The sequence below is a fragment of the Silene latifolia genome, chromosome X (assembly GCF_048544455.1).
Source record: "Silene latifolia isolate original U9 population chromosome X, ASM4854445v1, whole genome shotgun sequence".
Taxonomy (NCBI): Eukaryota; Viridiplantae; Streptophyta; class Magnoliopsida; order Caryophyllales; family Caryophyllaceae; genus Silene; species Silene latifolia.
This window is the reverse complement of record NC_133537.1, coordinates 150,429,212-150,447,622: the sequence shown is the minus strand read 5'-3', so window position 1 is coordinate 150,447,622 and position 18,411 is coordinate 150,429,212. Positions and strand designations below refer to the sequence as shown.

Genomic DNA, 18,411 nt, shown 5'->3' with positions numbered 1-18,411 from the left:
TCTTAAATCTTCACAATGGAATAGATTCAAAATACTAAATAAATCTTCAGAGATTAAAATAAGAAATGAAACTAACCTTTCTTCTATAATACACTGAAATGCGTCCTTGGGAATGGTGGTGTAATACCCGCCTTTTTAGGGATCCGTTGACCAGCATTGACCGACCTTGGGCGCAGTAATGGTTCTTAGGATTACGTGTCATAGTTACCTTGTATCTTGAGTTGTGGGTGGTACTCGATAGAGTAGAGGCTACTCGATCGAGTAGGGGCCACTCGATCGAGTAGGGGCCACTCGATCGAGTAGGGGCCACTCGATCGAGTATGTTAGTTACTCGATCGAGTTGCGTCTTTTCAGCGAGGGTTTATAATCGTGTTTTCCTAAAACCGCAAATCATTTCCGCCTCTTTCTTCTAAACCTAGATGTCGTCCCTTCCTCTTCCCTTCACCATATGCCTTCCATGGGAGCCTTGAAGGTCCTTGTGCCTTAAGAGTGCATAGCTTGAGTCGGGTAGCGGTTCTTTGTCAGATTTCCTCATGTGGGTATGTTGTCATCATCATCCATATCTTTGTTGTTTTCAGTTAGGGTTAGAATGGTAGTAATAGATGATTATATTGTGTGTATAGGTGTTGCTTGTTTGCTGGGTGTTGCGTGTATGGACATGGAATCGTCGCAGTCGCTTAAAGGTAGGTTCACCTACTCAGTTTCTGTTGAATGTCTAGAGTGTCGGTTGTTGTGTGATGTTGTGTTGCTGTTGTGACCGTGTAGTTGGGTATACGTGGTAGCTGGTTGGTGTATACTGAATGTCGATTGTTGTTGTATTGCAGTTGCCTGTGATTGTTTGTCTCTGGTTCTCGAGGTGCGTCCTCGGCTGAGTGGAGTCACTTGCGGGAGTGGCTTCACGCCCTAGTTTTGCCCTCCGTAGAACCCGCCATGGGAGGGGATGTGCACATTAATGGGACAGGGTTATCGCTCGGTATGATGAGCGGGGCTTACGTGGGAACGGCTGCGGTCCCCCACTGGCAGGGCTGGTCCAGTGGACAGTCGGTGATGGAGATTTATTGGAGTGGGTATGATTGTGCATGACTGGTTGTGTTTGTATTGTGTAGACGATTGTTGTTGGTTTTTGTTGTGTCTTTCATCAGTTACTGACCTTGTGTGGTTGTCTTGTTTGTTTATGTGTCTGCTGTGATCCCTTATGGTGAGCAGTCGGTTTTAGCAGGTGTTGATGTGGTTGATAGCTGGAGTCCTGGCCGGAGGTGTGTCGTCACGAGTACTGATAGAGAACGTGTAGCTGACGAGTTGTACCTTTATTTTATTAGTTGGTTGTAACGCTTCTAAGATAAGTATAATTGTTCTTTTATCGACTTTTGATGATTATTTACCTCGGGCAACCGAGATGGTAACGCCTTCATATACTAAGGAAGGTCTGGTTAAGGCTCCTCGGTATATGGGGGTGTTACAAAGTGGTATCAGAGCGACGATTTTGGAACCTGTATCCAATGAACCTAATGAACGTAGTGAGTCTAATAAAATTAACCTGGTGTATGTGTAATGGGAGCCCCAGCTGATGCTAGATTTTGGATGAGTAGGCGCCCTTATTTCAAAATCTTGGCCCCATTGTGCTTAAGCCAGTCACTGGGTATGGGAAGGTGGTGTCAGTAAGTATGTGCTTAACGTGTGTGGTGATTATGTAAGAATTGTTTATGGTTGAGTCTTTGTTGAAGTTAATAGCGGTACAATAGTTACGTTAGAATCGTGTATGGTGAATTTGTGGTAGAGTTAAGGTGTGTATGTGATGATAATGAGAAACGTAGAAGGTTCTATAAGATAGAAGTGTGTGAAAGCGTAGAGGTGTGTGTTGTGATATGGGATGTGGTAATGTTGGTATTTGTTCCAGGTTGTTAGTGATGGTGATTCTATACGGGTTTATAAGTCTTACAGTAGCCATGATAATGATAGCTAAAGAAGTGTTGAGTTATGATGAGAATTATCAAAATAGTAATGGCATATGCAATGTTTAATGGCTGAAAGTTGCCGCTTGTGTGGTGATTAATTTGTGTAGAATAATTTGTTTATGTTGAAGCATGAATATGTTGCTAATACACTTGGACAAAACATGGAAATTATCGTTAATTATGTGCTTCAAGTAGCGTGAGTATAAATTTGTTAGTAAGGTAGTAAAACAAGTTTAGACATGATATAATGGGATAGTTGCATACATGGGTGATTCGGTAGCAGGTAAAGCATGTTGGGTGAAGTTCATGATAGAATGATGTGATGTGAATCTTATTTGATAAGACGGTATGATATATTTGGTTAGAAGTGGTAATATATGAATGAGTGCGATAACTAGTGGCGACTTCCGAACTTGGTTTGGAATCGACACGTGCTATTGTCTTGCAGGAACCTTCAGTTAATTTCAGAATTCTGACCATGTACTCAATCTTACTTGACCGAGTGCGAGTGCTTACTAGACCGAGTAGACCTCACTCGATCTAGTTAGGAAGATATGACGTCGAGATGTAGGAATTTCCTACGATTACTCGATGAAATAGCGCCTACTCGATCGAGTAGAGGGCACTCGATCGAGTAGGCTACAGTACAGGGACTTCCGCGGGTTACATAAAACCCTTGTTCTTCCTCATTCTTGCTATTTCTTCTTCTTCGTTGCAAACCCTAACCTCCTAAATCTCTCTAAAACTCTTGTATCTTGTGTTTGTGGTGATTTATTTGGGTAGTTTTCCTTACTTTGTTTCGTTCTTGCACTTCCTAATTGATCAAGGTATGTATTTCTTTCCTATTTTCACGTTTTCATCACTTAGAAATAATTGGAATGGTGGAATAATCTGAAATTTCGGTTTATATGAAAGAAAAGTTGCTTGTAATTGATGTAATATGATCCACATGCTTCCCTCTTGTGATTGTTGTAGTTTATTGTGCTAAAAATTGAATAGAAATTTCAAAATTTGGGGACGAATTTTCTAGAGTTTGTGAAATCAAATTGATTTTTGTGTGCCTTTTACATGATTGAGTGATGAAATTGAGTAGTATATGTTGCATATATCATGTGGGAAGTCGAATTTTGTGATTTTTACCTCAAAATTTGCCTTAAAACTCCGTCTTAAAAATGCCCCAAATCGAAATTCGTTTTCTATGATTGGGATTTTATGTTGAATATGAATATATGTTGAAGGGATAAACCATGGAAGTAGTAGTAGTAATGTTAATCCATGCTAAATATGTCAAAATTGTTACAGCTGAAGAGACCGTCTGATTACTAAAATTGGGAAGTCTACTCATAATAATTGATTGTCGGTCATGGTGTGCACTTAGTTGCCCTTTCTAGGAGCATACATGAATGTTTCACATGTTTTCAAGTATATATAAAGTTGTGTCTAAGCTATGTGTTGACAGTTGTAGTGGTTGAGTAATTCATGTCATCTATGCTAAAATTTTCACAGCTGTAGAGATCGTCTGAGATACAATAAATTGAAATTCTATGTATAAATTGGGAATTGGTTGAGGAAAGTGTGTACATAAATGATTATTTAATGTTCAATTTGTGTAAATTACATGTTTCAAGTGTTTGTGTAAGTATGTTTAAGCTGTATGCTGAAACAGATGCCGAGACTAAACCTGGGAACCCGTCAGAGTAAGAGGGGAGGGGCTTCTCAGCCCGAGATTGGGGAGGGTAGTGGACCAGTAGTACCATCTGTACCGGAGTACCCTTCAGTAGTCTTTGTGGACTACAAGAAGAGGGAGAGGTTTATAGCTTTACAGGCCCGAAAGATGAGACCCACCCGTTGTGTGGACACCACACTACTAGATGACCTGGGGATTGAGACGGATGTCCGTCACATTTTTTAGACCTTGGGGTTCACGGGGCTGTATCGTTTAAGGAAACATTCCTATGCCTTCCTGACCTTGGAGTTCATGAGCTCGTTTAAATACGAGCCGAATGAGCAGTCTGTCCAATTCCGTCTTATGAACACGAGTTTTGTGTTGACTATGGACCTCTTTGCTTCTCACCTTGGTTTGGCTAAGCCTCCCAAGAGATCCATCCGTGAGATTCCAGCTGAGTGCGGGGTTTGCCGTCTTATGCCTTGCCTTACTGGGAAGTCAGCTCCCACCGCCAGCAATATGTTGATTAATGATGTGCAGCATGTCACTTTGAGGATCTTCCTTCGTTCCATATCGAATCTTCTTTATGAGCGGCCTGATATGAGTAAGTTAAACTCTCACGAGTTATTGCTTTTTATGGCTTATCTTAACCCGGAGCGGACCGAGAAGGTTGTCTTTAATACTCCTGCCATGGTCTGTGCCAGCCTTGCTTTGATGGCTTCTTCTACCACTCGGTACTTGAGTTGTGGTACTTTTGCCACTCGGTTGGCTGAAAAGCTAACCTCCTTTGAGGCTTCTTCTGAGTACGTTCCTCTAGCCACTCCAGTGCCTACCATGGACAGAGATTACTACCTCAACCTGAAATGGTTGAGAACCTTTTTCGGATCATCGCCTAGCTTGGAGGGTGTGGGGTATGAGCTGGATGAGGATACCGGCCCTTGAGCACCTTCCACCGACAGAGCCGTTAGACCCAGTGGTGGTAGCTGTTGACTCCGATGAGGAGAAGGATGATGATGTACCTCGGCAGCGTCAAACGTACCTCATTGACGACACGATCCTTCAGGTTATGCCCGAGCCGAGGAAGGGGGAGAATGTCAGAGCGGCGGAGGATAAACCCAGGCTAGGGAGGGGACCCCGTCGTGTGAGGGAGGGGACGGCTGAGACCCAGCCACAGCCAGCAACACCACCTCAGTACCCATTTCCTTGTTACCCCTACCTTGATACCCCGGAGACACGTTCGAGCTACTTGGCGGAGAGGGTGTCCTCTACCTTGACGCTCCGGAACATGCATGAGATGGCATCTGCTCAGGGTATTGGGACCGAAGGACCACACCCAGTGTGGTGGAGCGGGTTGGAGACTACAGTGGGGTTTTCCACTCATATGGGGTGGATATGGCAGCATGGGAGACACCACAGTCCTTTGCTTTTAGCGGTTTGACCCCATGGTATGAGAGTCCAGGAGCTGGAGGAGGGGTCGACGCGGGTTTTGGGTCATCAGGAGCAGGCACCTCGGGAGGGGATGGAGCTGGGGATGAGATGATGGAGAAGCAGCAGCAGTAGGAGTGATACTCCTTTTCTTTCTCTTTGTTTATGATGTTGGGTTGTGTTGGATGTTAGTAGTCTTTTTCAGTTCGTACTTCTTACATTTGGTTTGTATGGATGGCCATAAGGCCGTATTTGTTTAGATTAAACTTGTTTGCAGGATTTTGGGGGTCGGGTTGTCATCCCGACTCGCGCTTTTGTGACATTTTATATATATATTGTGTTATGATAGGAAGATTTCAAGGATTTTGACCTGTGGCCACTCGACAGAGTGCCCCTCACTCGGTCGAGTAGCTGCAGGTGTGACGGGGATGGAGTATTCTGATTTAAGGCTACTCGATCGAGTAGCTAAGACACTCGATCGAGTAGGGCCAGCTCGATCGAGCACCCTATATACTCGATCGAGTGGCACTGTTACAGGAACATTTCGTTAATCAAAATCGTTTTAATGGTTATATCATTGCATGTTTTGATGTTTAACATGGTTGTTTCCAATTAGTAACATGTTTGGACCGTTAATTTGATACGTTGGAAGTCGTGTTTGGATTTTGAATGCGAATTCGTAATGAATAGTGCAAGTAGTAGTTGGTTCTTATTGCATTCATTTTACATCCTCAATGTCTACTAGTTATATTTCAACGGAGTTGTGTATTTTCTATATACATATACAATTGATATATACATGCATTCGTAACCGTGGCTGACTGTTCGAATAAAGTAGCAAATGGTTTTATGAATTAATGTTTGTGTGAGTACTGAGTAATGTCCATAGGGCATTGTATGTGTTGATTATATGACAAGAGGTAAGCTCTAAGTAATGTGAGTAATAATTCGGTGGTGAACTTCGGGGACGAAGTTCTTTTTAGAGGGGAAGAGTATTGTCGCAAATAAAAAAGTCGATATTACAATTATTTTGTTGTTTGTTTATAATGTTTTCTAATATTTCTGTTACATTCCTAGTACGAAGCTATAATTATTTTCTTTGTTTGTTGAGTAAGTTGTATTTTGGAATGCGTTTGAATAGAATCGTATGAATCATATCGTTGGGTAACATAGTTGCGTCAATGTGACATGTTTTGTGTTGATGGTCGTGTACTAGTGAAAGTGTAATCTCGTAGTGCGTAGCTAAGCGTTGTGAGCAGCAGCGTAGTCGTTGGTTGTGCTGGTTCATGTTATGAGGTTGGTATTTCAAGTGGTAGAGTGTAGAAGTCGATCTAGATGAAGTGTTAGACAGTCGATGATGATGACATGGGGGATAGTATTTCTGGGGAATAGTGACCTATGTCGGAGGAGTAGTGATGTCGCCTTGTTTCTGTATCTTGTGCTTTGGGATAGGTGAGTCGAACATCGGGGACGAAGTTCTTTTTAAGGGGAGAAGACTGTAATACCCGCCCTTTTAGGGATCCGTTGACCAGCATTGACCGACCTTGGGAGCAGTAATGGTTCTTAGGATTATGTGCCATAGTTACCTTGTGTCTTGAGTTTTGGGTGGTACTCGATAGAGTAGAGGCTACTCGATCGAGTATATTGGATACTCGATCGAGTAGGGGCCACTCGATCGAGTATGTTAGTTACTCGATCGAGTTGCGTCTTTTCAGCGAGGGTTTATAATCGTGTTTTCCTAAAACCGCAAATCATTTCCGCCTCTTTCTTCTAAACCTAGATGTCGTCCCTTCCTCTTCCCTTCACCATATGCCTTCCATGGGAGCCTTGAAGGTCCTTGTGCCTTAAGAGTGCATAGCTTGAGTCGGGTAGCGGTTCTTTGTCAGATTTCCTCATGTGGGTATGTTGTCATCATCATCCATATCTTTGTTGTTTTCAGTTAGGGTTAGAATGGTAGTAATAGATGTTTATATTGTGTGTATAGGTGTTGCTTGTTTGCTAGGTGTTGCGTGTATGGACATGGAATCGTCGCAGTCGCTTAAAGGTAGGTTCACCTACTCAGTTTCTGTTGAATGTCTAGAGTGTCGGTTGTTGTGTGATGTTGTGTTGCTGTTGTGACCGTGTAGTTGGGTATACGTGGTAGCTGGTTGGTGTATACTGAATGTCGATTGTTGTTGTATTGCAGTTGCCTGTGATTGTTTATCTCTGGTTCTCGAGGTGCGCCCTCGGCTGAGTGGAGTCACTTGCGGGAGTGGCTTCACGCCCTAGTTTCGCCCTCCGTGGAACCCGCCACGGGAGGGGATGTGCACATTAATGGGACAGGGTTATCGCTCGGTATGATGAGCGGGGCTTAGGTGGGAACGGCTGCGGTTCCCCACTGGCAGGGTTGGTCCAGTGGACAGTCGGTGACGGAGATTGATTGAAGTGGGTATGATTGTGCGTGACTGGTTGTGTTTGTATTGTGTAGACGATTGTTGTTGGTTTTTGTTGTGTCTTGCATCAGTTACTGACCTTGTGTGGTTATCTTGTTTGTTTATGTGTCTGTCGTGATCCCTTATGGTGAGCAGTCAGTCTTAGCAGGTGTTGATGTGGTTGATAGCTGGAGTCCTGGCCGGGGGTGTGTCGTCACGAGTTCTGATAAAGATAACGTGTAGCTGACGAGTTGTACCTTAATTTTATTAGTTGGTTGTAACGCTTGTAATATAACTATAATTGTTCTTTTATCGACTTTTGATGATTACTTACCTCGGGCAACCGAGATGGTAACACCTTCATATATTAAGGAAGGTCTGGTTAAGGCTCCTCGGTATATAAGGGTGTTATAGGTGATAGAAACGGCGGTGAAAATGGTGGTCGACGGTGGAAGTGGCGCTGACGGTGGATGTGTGAGAGGCGATGGAAGTAAAGTATTTATGGTGGGTTTATGGTCTGAGGGTGTTGAATTGTTTTAGTTGGGCAGAGAAATAAGAAAGCGTGCATGAGAATGACTTTAATTGGTTAGTTTGTACGGTTCGCACCGTATTTTAGTTCGCACCTGACCCCAACCCTATATATATATATATATATATATATATATATATATATATATATATATATATATATATATATATATATATATATATATATATATATATATATATATATATATATATAAGAGGCGGGATCTCGTGAGTTTGGTTCTTATGGTGAGTTTGTGCTCACAAATATTAGTCATTGGATCCAGGAAATCAGCGGTTAAGATTGAATCTGAAATAAAGTAAATTGTATCGCTGTTCTATTTAGCTTTATGCAACATAAACAATTCTTATTTAATTCTATCTTCATCCTTTCGCCGACGGAAAATTTCTCCACAAAATCTCATTGAAGACGGCACGTATCCGTCACTTTGGAGTGACGGATACCATTTTCTTTCACAAATGACCCAAATAGAGGAGAGAGGGAAGCACATAGGGGTGCCCCCACCTTGTCCCCCCTATCCGTTTTGTGAGTGACATTACCCGTCACTTACTCCAACCCGTCTTCAGCAAGACTAACTGAAATTTCTCCTTGAAAATTCCTCATTGCACTTTCTCTCCACACCCAAATCAAAATCCTCATATTCTCGAATCAAGAACCCTAATTTTCAGTCTCCTCCAAATTATTCTCTATCTCACTTCCATTTATTGCGATTAAAATGATCGACAAACTGGAACAACAGGTAGTTGCGACGGTTCCGGTACGGAGCCATAGTTGCTAGGTGTTGTCGAGTAGGTGGTGCGAGTTGATAGTGGCTCTGAAATGGTGGTTGCTGCTGCTGGGTTGTTGCTAAATGTTGAGTTGTGATTGTTGGTGCTAGGTGATACGTGATTGGAGCAGGGGAGGAACACGGGTTCAGAGCCGGCGATGATGAGTGCGAGCTGTAGTTCTAGACTTGGGGTTGCTCGTTTGTAGTGGTAAAAAAGACAAAAATGGTGAGATAGCTTGATTGAATTGATGGTGGGCGAGTTCAATTTCATAATTATGGAAGAGGAGGTGTCGGAACATGGTGGTTCTCGAAGGTGATGCAGGTGACGGGTTTGGCAGCAGCAGTGGACTCGAGTGGTGGATCGATGAAGATGCGGTAGGAGCTGTGATTGTGGTGGTTGGGATATTGGTTTCCCTCTGAAAGTACTCAAAGCTAAGCCAAGTTTTGAGTAACAAGGCGACTGTAAATCGTTTGACATGTTCACCGAGGTATGCGTTAACTGATTTAGTTTGTCTCTTAAATTTGTATTGTCAATATTATCATATTTTAAAATTACTTAGAAAATGGCATGACTCTGGCCATCAATTGGGGTGGAGAGGAGGAGTACTCAAAAGCAAACGAGGAAGTTACTGAGTTTGCACGAGCAACAGCGGTTTTCTGGAAACAGCGTGCAAAAATTAAGTGGATGGCGGAGGGGGATACTTGTACAAAATTCTTCTTTAACTGGGTGAAAGGACGCGCGGGAAGGAATCATATTCACGGGATGAAAAACTCGGAGGGGGAATGGCTCTATGAGGAGGGACAAGTGCGGGGTGAGTTTCAGAAAGTTTTTATGGATCTCTTCTTAGCTGAGGAGGAGGGGGTTATGTGGCGGGATCAGTCTGCCTTGCAACAATCTCTCACACATCTGAAGTGTAAGATATCCCAGGATGAAACTGACCGGATCAATAGGCCTTTTTCAACTAAAGAAGTCCGTACGGCGGTTTTTCAAATGGGGGCCCTGAAAGCCCCGGGGCCTGATGGCATTCCGGCAGTTTTCTATCAACGTTGTTGGTCCATGGTGAAACGAGATTTTACAAAAGATGTCCTCTCCATCCTAAACTCAGGTAGGCTCCTTAAGGAAGTGAATCGAACTTTTATTACGGTTGTTCCTAAAAAGGAAAGTCCGGAAGGAGTTTCTGATTATCGGCCTATTAGCCTCTGTAATGTTATGATGAGAATTGTGTCCAAATGTATTGCCAATCGGGTGGCAAAAGTTATGGGATCTCTGATCGGCGAAACGCAGAATGCGTTCCTACCAGGGAGGTGTATTAGTGACAATATCCTGGTGGTACATGAGGCAATCCATAAAATATCTTGCCATAAACAGGGGCGGCTGGGCCTAGGTGTTTTTAAAGCAGACATGAGTAAGGCTTATGACAGAATTAGATGGGATTTTTTGGAGGCGGTTTTGGAGAAGGTTGGGTTCCATCAGCATCTGAGGGGTTTGATTATGAACTGTGTCACTTCTGTGAGCTACGAAATTCTCGTAAATGGGACCCCGATGCCTCAATTTCGTCCTCGATGCGGGCTAAGGCAAGGTGACCCCCTGTCACCTTATTTATTTCTACTGTGTATGGAGGTACTTTCCAGTAATATCGACCATGCACACGATCTAAAGAAAATCCATGGAGTCCAGCTTGCTCAAGGAACCCGACCAATTACTCACCTGTTTTTTGCGGATGATTCGGTTTTCTTCTTTAAGGATAAGAGTAACTCTGCCCTACATCTCATGAGGATCATCCTTGATTATTGTGAGGCCTCGGGGCAGCAATTGAATTTAGATAAATCCGGTATTCTTTTCAGCCCAAATATTACGTTGATAAGGGCACAACGGCTCTTGAAGACTTTCATGATTCGACAGAATAAGGGCATTGGAAAATACTTGGGGATCCCGGCAGAGTTTAATGACTCAAAGTCAGACATTTTTAGTACTCTAATCGAGCACATCACCAGACGTATCTCTTCATGGAATGGGATTTTTCTATCACCAGCGGGTCGACTTACCCTGATTTCATCGGTTCTATCCAATCTCTCAAATTACTTTCTATCGGTTTTTAAAATTCCGGTAAGTGTGGCAAAAAAGATCAACTCTATTTTGGCACAATTTTGGTGGGCAGGATGCAAGATGGGGAATAATGTTCACTGGTGTAGCAAAAATTTCCTGAGTTTACCTAAGAGTGCGGGCGGGCTAGGAATCAGAAATGTCGAATGCCTCAACCAGGCTTTACTTGCCAAGCACGGATGGAGAATTATCTCTGGGGAAAATTCTTTATTCTCCAGAATCTTCGGACAAAAATTGTTTCGTTCTCAGGTTTTCCAACATGACATGCGCCCCATTAGCGGTTCTGGCAGCTCGTGGGGCATTCGTAGCATTTTACATGGACTATCTTTTGTTTTGGATAACATTGGCTGGAAGATTGGAATGGACTCGAGGCTGAATGTGTGGACCTCTAGATGGGTGGGGGGAATGTGCCCGGAACCGAAGAGTATGTGGCTTGAGTTAAACCATAGTCATATGGCACATTTGCAGGTAAGGAACCTTCTCCATCAGAATGGAAAGTGGGATGCTGACTTTATTAACGCTGTATTCGAGGAGGAGTGGGCAACTCGGATTCTTGCCATCCCATCAAGCGAAATCAGATTGAGGGACTCGGTTTTCTGGCCATACACGAAGACCGGGATGTTTACGGTCAAGAGCGGTTATGGACTAATTTTTGATAGTTATATGGCCACACGAGGCACCAGTAAAGACAGAACAAGAATCAATGATCGAGGAAGGGAGTTCTGTAGGAAAACGCTATGGCATTTACCAGTCCCTAGGGTTTGGAAAATACTACTCTGGAAGATCATCGTGAAGGCTCTACCCACCGGGAGTGAGTTCCTTAAACGAAAGCTGGATGTTGATCCTTACTGTAGTATGTGCGGAGGCGATCAGAAATGCATTGAAACAGTGGAACATCTCTTTCGCGACTGTAGCCTCACTCGAAGATTATGGGCGGGTTCAACCCTAGGCATCCGAGTAGACAGTGCTGCAGGTATTTCGATTTCGGATTGGATTTATGACTGGTTAAGTTACTTGTCCAATTCTGAAGGGAGTGAGGACAATCTGATTACCTTTGTGGCAGTCCTGTGGGGTTTGTGGACGTTAAGGAATAACGTCATTTTCCAGAAGTTGGATTTGAACTCGTTTACGATAACGGGATGCTTTTATAATTCAGTTAGGGAGAAAATACATATGCTGTGCAACTCCTCACCTACAAAGCAACCCCTGTCATTGCTACAAACTTCCGAAGAAGGTTCGTCGTATGAAGAAAGGGAGGCTATACGCAATGGATACCCCGTCCGCCTTATTGGAAATCACAGCAATTGCGCGGTGGTAAGGGTCAAAGTGGATGCTAGCTGGGTACGGGGATTGGATGCGGCGGTCGGGTGGATTGCGTTCGACCATACGGGGCAGGAACTCGAGAGGGGGATGGTGCGCAGCAGGGCAGAATCAGCAATGCAAGCAGAAGCGTTAGGAGTCAGAGAAGTTTTGGTATGGGCACAGGAGAGGAGGTTTCTTCACATTGACTTATCGTCTGACTGTTTGCAGCTAATCAATCAAATTGCGGGGCTCGAAAAGGAGGACCACTTGATTGCGGGGATTCTTGCAGATCTTCGTGATCGGCTTAGTTTCTTTCATTGCTTGAGTCTTAGTTTTATTCCGAGGCGTCTGAACGTTATAGCACATGGGTTGGCCAAACAAGCCATGCGATTGTAATATCCTATTTTTACAGCTGTCAAAAAAAAAAAAAAAAAAAAAAAAAAAAAATTATTTTTCACTTTTTCTATTGTCTGCCAAGTTGAAGTCGATTTTACGAGGTTCTCACCTAGTACATTAGTGTATTCTTGAGCAACTGTTTCTTGCAAGTCGCAAGTAGGGCTAATAACATTGCGTATTCTTGAGCAATTGTTTCACTCAAGATATCTATATTCACAACTTGTGATTTTGTTCAGTCGGACTATTTTGTGTCGTCCTGCACTAATTTGAGACAATTGCATTCCGTTATAACACCATCAAGACTCAAGAGAGCTTAAATGACATTCTATTGTGCATGTAGGGCTCAGATCAAGCACCGGCCAAGCTGAAAATGATCAACATACGCAATGGCCTATATTTTGTCAGTTAACAGTCGTCATTCCTGTCAGCTCTCCAGTGTTTTGCCATTGTAGTGGCAACAATTCACTCAAAGACTCCAAGCTTTTCTTCAAAACATGTACAAAGCTGACTTCTCACAATCTGTATGGAAGATCCCTTGAAATATATTCAGCCACAGCCCTGTGAGGAATGTGTAATAGCTTGCTAGTCAGGTCACTTAGACTAGTTGACCAGGCATATTTGTAGCTCACTTAGACGAACTTGAATGGTCACTTAAATTAAACGAACATGAAAATCGTAGTGTCTGACAAAACTCTCATTGCTATGATTATTAATCAAAGGTAGAAGTAGAACCAAATTAACATATATTGCAGCCCGTAGGCCGAATACAAAACACTCCTGATAACAAAAAAAAATTAGCATAATGAGAAAATTAGAGAAGCGTGAAAATAACAGAAGAATAACACCACAATAACAGTACAATAACATCAGAGTAACACCACAATAACATAAGAATAGCACTACAATAACACCAGAATAACACTAGAACAACAGTACAATAACACCAGAATAACACGTGTTATTGTAGTGTTATTTTAGTGTAACAAAAAAAAGATAAAAAAAAAGATAAAAAAGAAAAATAACACTCGAATAACAGGTATTAACCCAAAAAAAACTTGAATAATATGTGCTAACACAAAAAATAAAATAAATTAAAGGGCAACATCATGAGAAAACAAGAGAATCATAAAAACATAAAAATAACACTAGAATAACATGTGAGCACAAACTCACCATAAGAATCCAAACTCACAAGATCTCAGACTTTATATATATATATATATATATATATATATATATATATATATATATATATATATATATATATATATATATATATATATATATATATATAGAAATTGCATCAAGTGAGTCTAGGTATCTTAGGTGAGTCTAGCATCTTAATCTCATCCATTAGATCTACTCCTAATCAACGGCTGAGATTAAATCTCAAAAATTATAATTAGACTATATAAGGCTCGATTTCACGCTTAACCTTACAATTCTGTTTCACTTTCTCTCTCTTCATTCACACTTTTTCTCTCTCTACGAATTTCCCTCTGTTTTCTTTCGTTCTCGCGTAAAACAAATCCAAAGAAAAAAATATACACAAATAATTTTACTTTTCAATTCATCATTCAATTATTTCTACAGTTCAATCGTTCTCAGTTTTTGCTTGATGGTTGATACTCCTATGGATGCCGATTCTACTGAAAATAGTTTGCGCGCAGGTAATCCTTTTCTTTGATTATAATCGTTATTGTTTTTCCTGTCAAATTTGATTAGAATCGTTGTTTTCTCTCTTGAATTTGCAATTTCGCTTTATCCTTTGCTTTCATGATAATCGTTGTTGTTTTCAGTTTTGCTTTTCGCGATTTCATCTGGATTCTATGTCGCTGATCACTCGCTATTGTAATTTCATTATTCCGTTGCTTTTCAGTTTTTTAGGTTAATCGATTTTATGTTTGCTTCAATTTTAACGAAATCCGTTCACTTCTACTTCAATTTTACGATGTCCTTTCCTTTGATTCTTCTCGTATTTGCTTTTCTCTTAAATATTAGGTGAAATATCCTTGTATTTGTTGTTTTTCCTATCGAATTTTCATATTTGCGTTCTCCTCTGCTTCTGCTTACAATCGCAGTTGCTTTATCGTCACATTCCGTCAATTTTGATTATATTTGTCTTTATTTTGTTGCTTTTCAGTTTTTTAGGTTAATCGATTTTATGTTTGCTTCAATTTTAATGAAATCCGTTCACTTCTACTTCAGTTTACGGTCTCCTTTCCTTTGATTATACTCGTAGTTGCTTTTCTCTTAAATATTAGGTCAAATATCCTTGTATTTGTTGATTTTCTCGTTCAAATTCGGTCAAATTTCATTATATTTGACCTCTTATCCTGTCTTGTATATTCATGTTCCCCTGTCTGTATATTCCTGTTCTGCTGTCAATGCTTACAGGCTCAGCTTGTTACAATATCAATGTTACTGTAACACAATCACATATATTCATTTTCCATTGCACATATAACATATGCTGTACCACTTCTGGACGTCCTCTTATTCTGCTGTTACTTCAATGTACTTTAGTTTCTTGTTCTAAATTGAAGTCCATCCTCTTCGCATATTCCTGTTCTCCCGTCCATCCTTATGTCACTACATTGTCATAGTACTAGTATTATCAGAACAATGTTACTCTTTGTAATACCACCGTTGTATTTCAGGTCACTAATACTCGTATTTCCCTTTTTGTATTACAGACTCAAGTTCTGTCACTCAACCCCATTCTACGCCAATTGTCCAAGAGCAACCCAATCCTCAACCAAATAATCGACTTGTTCTCTCACACGCCTAATGGAGGTGAGCGCTGGATGCGTGTGGTTGAGCACAAGTTTAGACCTACCATTGGTGCGCGCCTCCCTTGAGGCTGGAATCAAGTTCTACGAGGTTTATGCTCGGGCATGCGGATTTACCCCTCGGAAGCACAGTACGAAAACACTACGAGGTGGTGTTGCACACCAAAAATTCGTAGTCTGCAACCGTCAAGGGTTCAGGGAATCTAAACCGAAACAGCGTCCCAGAACCAAGGATGATGAGAATATGGGTAATTGTTCGTCCACAGCTAGTACAGTTAATCGGCGAGTTAAAATCACAAGAATTGGATGCCGAGCATACGTCAGATTTGCCCTTCTACATGGCCTTGATGGCCCAGCTATGATTGACGAGTTTTCTGAAGTCCACAATCATCGTCTCACCTCTGTCTGTAACAGAGATCTCGATAAGATTTCACGATCCCTTGATATGTTCCAGAAGACGCTTATCTTGGACAACTCCAAGTTGAATATTGGCGCTGGATTGACCTTTAGACAGGTTAAGGAACTTGTCAATGGGTATGAAAATATCGGTGCTACATTGATAGATTTTAAGAACTTTCAAAGAGATATCAAGTGCTACATTGGGTTAAGAGATGCTGACCTTTTCATCGATCGACTCGAGAAACTCAAAGCAACCCAACCCCAGTTCTACTTCGCCTATGATGTTGATTCGCAAAACCGTCTAACAAAGTTCTTTTGGGCTGATGCTACATGTATTAGAAACTACTCATTCTTTGGGGATGCTGTTAGCTTCGACCCTACTTACGGAACCAACAAGTATGATATGGTTTTTACACCATTCACAAGTGTTAATCACCACAGAAAGTCGGTGTTGTTTGCCGGTTGTCTCCTGTTACACGAGGATGACATCTCCTTCCAATGGACCTTTCAAAGATTTCTTGACTGCCATGGGACAAAAGAGCCACGATTCATGATCACGGATCAATGCCCTGGCATAAAGAAGGTAATAGTGTGACAATGTTACTTTAAATGAGACTTACTTAAGATTATTGTACCCCAACTTTCTGACTCCAACTACCACTGTTCCATCTCTTCCTCTTTTACAAGGTTATTCAATAACAATGTCACCAGTAACTAAATTACTAACATATAATTTACTCACTTGCTCTTTCCCTATCACTGGTCAATATCACGTTCGACTTGTCGTTTCATTATGCCTGGCATACAACAGGCTTTCCCTTCTGTTTTCAAGACAGCTAGGCATCGTTATTGTATGTGGCATATTACACAAAAGATCACGGACAAAGTTGGTTCAAAGACCTCTGCAGAGACACGGACTTCCTTGCTCGCTTCAACGCTGTTGTTTGGGACCCTGATATGGAGCCGTCGGAGTTCGAAGAGAAGTGGCAGAAGGTCATTTCAGATTTCGAGCTGGAAGATAATGATTGGTTGACTACAATGTTCGACGACAGACACCATTGGATTCCTGCCTACCATCGTGACCTTGCCTTGGGCTGCATATTAAGAACAACACAACGATCGAAAAGTACAAATTCGTTTTTCAAGCGCTATGAGAATCACTTTGGTACACTGGTCGAATTTTGGATGAGGTAAACACCTCTTTTTCATTCCTTACAGATGCAGGAACAGTGTATGTTACAATACCATTGTTTCATTGTTACATAAATAATTTGTTGCCGAATCCTTGTTGCATTAAAACCAGGTTCCAAATCTACTATGGACCAAAGCGCTATACACGAAGGTGCGATGATTATAACAAATGACCACTCATTCCCCGAGCTTAAGACAGAATTACCTATAGAAAAGCATGGCGCTATTATATACACACATGCTGTGTTCAAGGTGTTCCAAGAAGAAGTAATGGCGGCCGATTCATGTGGTGTTGATGACTTTGAGAAGGAGGAGCATGTGCGCATAATTCATGTAATCGATCTTTGAGACAGACGACAGAATTTTCAAGGTGAGGTTGGACCTTAGAAGCACAGATGCGATGCGAGTGTAAACTGTTCGAAAGAATTGGATTACTCTGCAGGCATATTTTGTGGGTGTACAAGGGCAAAGGAATTGGGCGAATACCAAGCAAGTACATTGTAGATCGTTGGCTAAATAACACACACGCAGCGAACAGGTTTGATTCGAAAACATTATTACAAAGTGATTTTGACTTGTAACAAAGAATTGTTTTACTGATAACATTGTAACCATAATTTCTTACAGTAACATTGTCACCATGATAAACAAGAACTGCTTTGTTTTACTTCCAGCTTGATTCGAATGGGAATGTCATTGAGGATTCATATATGGCTACCTCGATAACGATCATTTGTGCAACGTATGGTCGAGTTCCGTCAGATAGTTGGCGTTCTCAAAACTTTACCTGTTGAACACACGGAAGAGTTAGCATCCCTCCTAGTTGAGTTCCGGCAGAAGTTATGTATTGAACCGCTTACAAAAGACCAAGAGATGGAGATGTTGTTGGGCTGCAGCTCGTCGTCACAAGTCACTATCCACCCTCCGGAACAAGCACGCAACAAGGGTAGTGGAAAAAGATTGAAGTCGGCTAAACAACAGGCCATTGAAAAAGCAGCCAAGCCAAAGAGGCTATGTGCATACTGCAAAGAAAGAGTTACCCACGACAGGAGAACATGCCCTCTTCGCATAGCAGCGATGTAGTCTGAGAAAGCGACTAAAAAGAAAAAAGTTTGATATTGTTATGATGTTACAGTAACATTGTGACCTTAGCAATAATTAGTAGGATTTTGTGTTCTTTGTGACAATAATATGTCACAAAGAAAAATAAAAAAGTAGAATTGTGTCTTCTTTGTGGCAATAACATGTCACAATAAAAAGTCATTCGATTTTCCTACATCATAGTTAACATTTTATACAAAGACTTACAACATTTTATACAAAGAATACATATTGTTTTAGGACCATTTTCCGTCTGTTTTAGGAGCATATTTCCTAAGTTTTACAAAGAATGAGATTATACAATTTGTTATACGATTTGTTTTGTTTAAGGAAAAGGGTTTAGGGTTGGATTAGGC

At 41.5% G+C, this 18,411-nt stretch overlaps 2 protein-coding genes across 2 annotated transcripts; both read left to right on the top strand.

Annotated features, from left to right (window-relative positions):
* Positions 1 to 9,338: 9,338 nt before the first annotated feature.
* Positions 9,339 to 15,363, top strand: LOC141618563 (uncharacterized). Its single transcript, XM_074435666.1, has 5 exons — positions 9,339 to 12,483; positions 12,913 to 13,132; positions 14,166 to 14,242; positions 14,970 to 15,089; positions 15,269 to 15,363. Exons 1-5 carry the CDS (start codon positions 9,339 to 9,341, stop codon positions 15,361 to 15,363), a joined length of 3,657 nt encoding a protein of 1,218 aa, XP_074291767.1.
* LOC141618561 (protein FAR1-RELATED SEQUENCE 5-like) lies at positions 15,363 to 18,037 on the top strand. Its single transcript, XM_074435665.1, has 5 exons — positions 15,363 to 16,346; positions 16,604 to 16,928; positions 17,067 to 17,287; positions 17,397 to 17,447; positions 17,717 to 18,037. The coding sequence occupies exons 1-5, from the start codon at positions 15,363 to 15,365 to the stop codon at positions 18,035 to 18,037; spliced, it is 1,902 nt and encodes a 633-aa protein (XP_074291766.1).
* The last annotated feature ends 374 nt before the right edge of the window (positions 18,038 to 18,411 follow it).

Excerpts from the sequence above, each read along its gene's own strand:
- LOC141618563 (XM_074435666.1), top strand. The coding sequence starts at position 9,339 with ATGACTCTGGCCATCAATTGGGGTGGAGAGGAGGAGTACTCAAAAGCA. Across the intron at positions 12,484-12,912 it reads AGATCTTCGTGATCGGCTTA|GGCTCAGATCAAGCACCGGC; the intron begins GTTTCTTTCATT and ends TTGTGCATGTAG. Across the intron at positions 14,243-14,969 it reads TGAAAATAGTTTGCGCGCAG|GCTCAGCTTGTTACAATATC; the intron begins GTAATCCTTTTC and ends CAATGCTTACAG.
- LOC141618561 (XM_074435665.1), top strand. The coding sequence starts at position 15,363 with ATGGAGGTGAGCGCTGGATGCGTGTGGTTGAGCACAAGTTTAGACCTA. Across the intron at positions 16,347-16,603 it reads AATGCCCTGGCATAAAGAAG|GCATCGTTATTGTATGTGGC; the intron begins GTAATAGTGTGA and ends CAAGACAGCTAG. Across the intron at positions 16,929-17,066 it reads GCGCTATGAGAATCACTTTG|GTTCCAAATCTACTATGGAC; the intron begins GTACACTGGTCG and ends CATTAAAACCAG.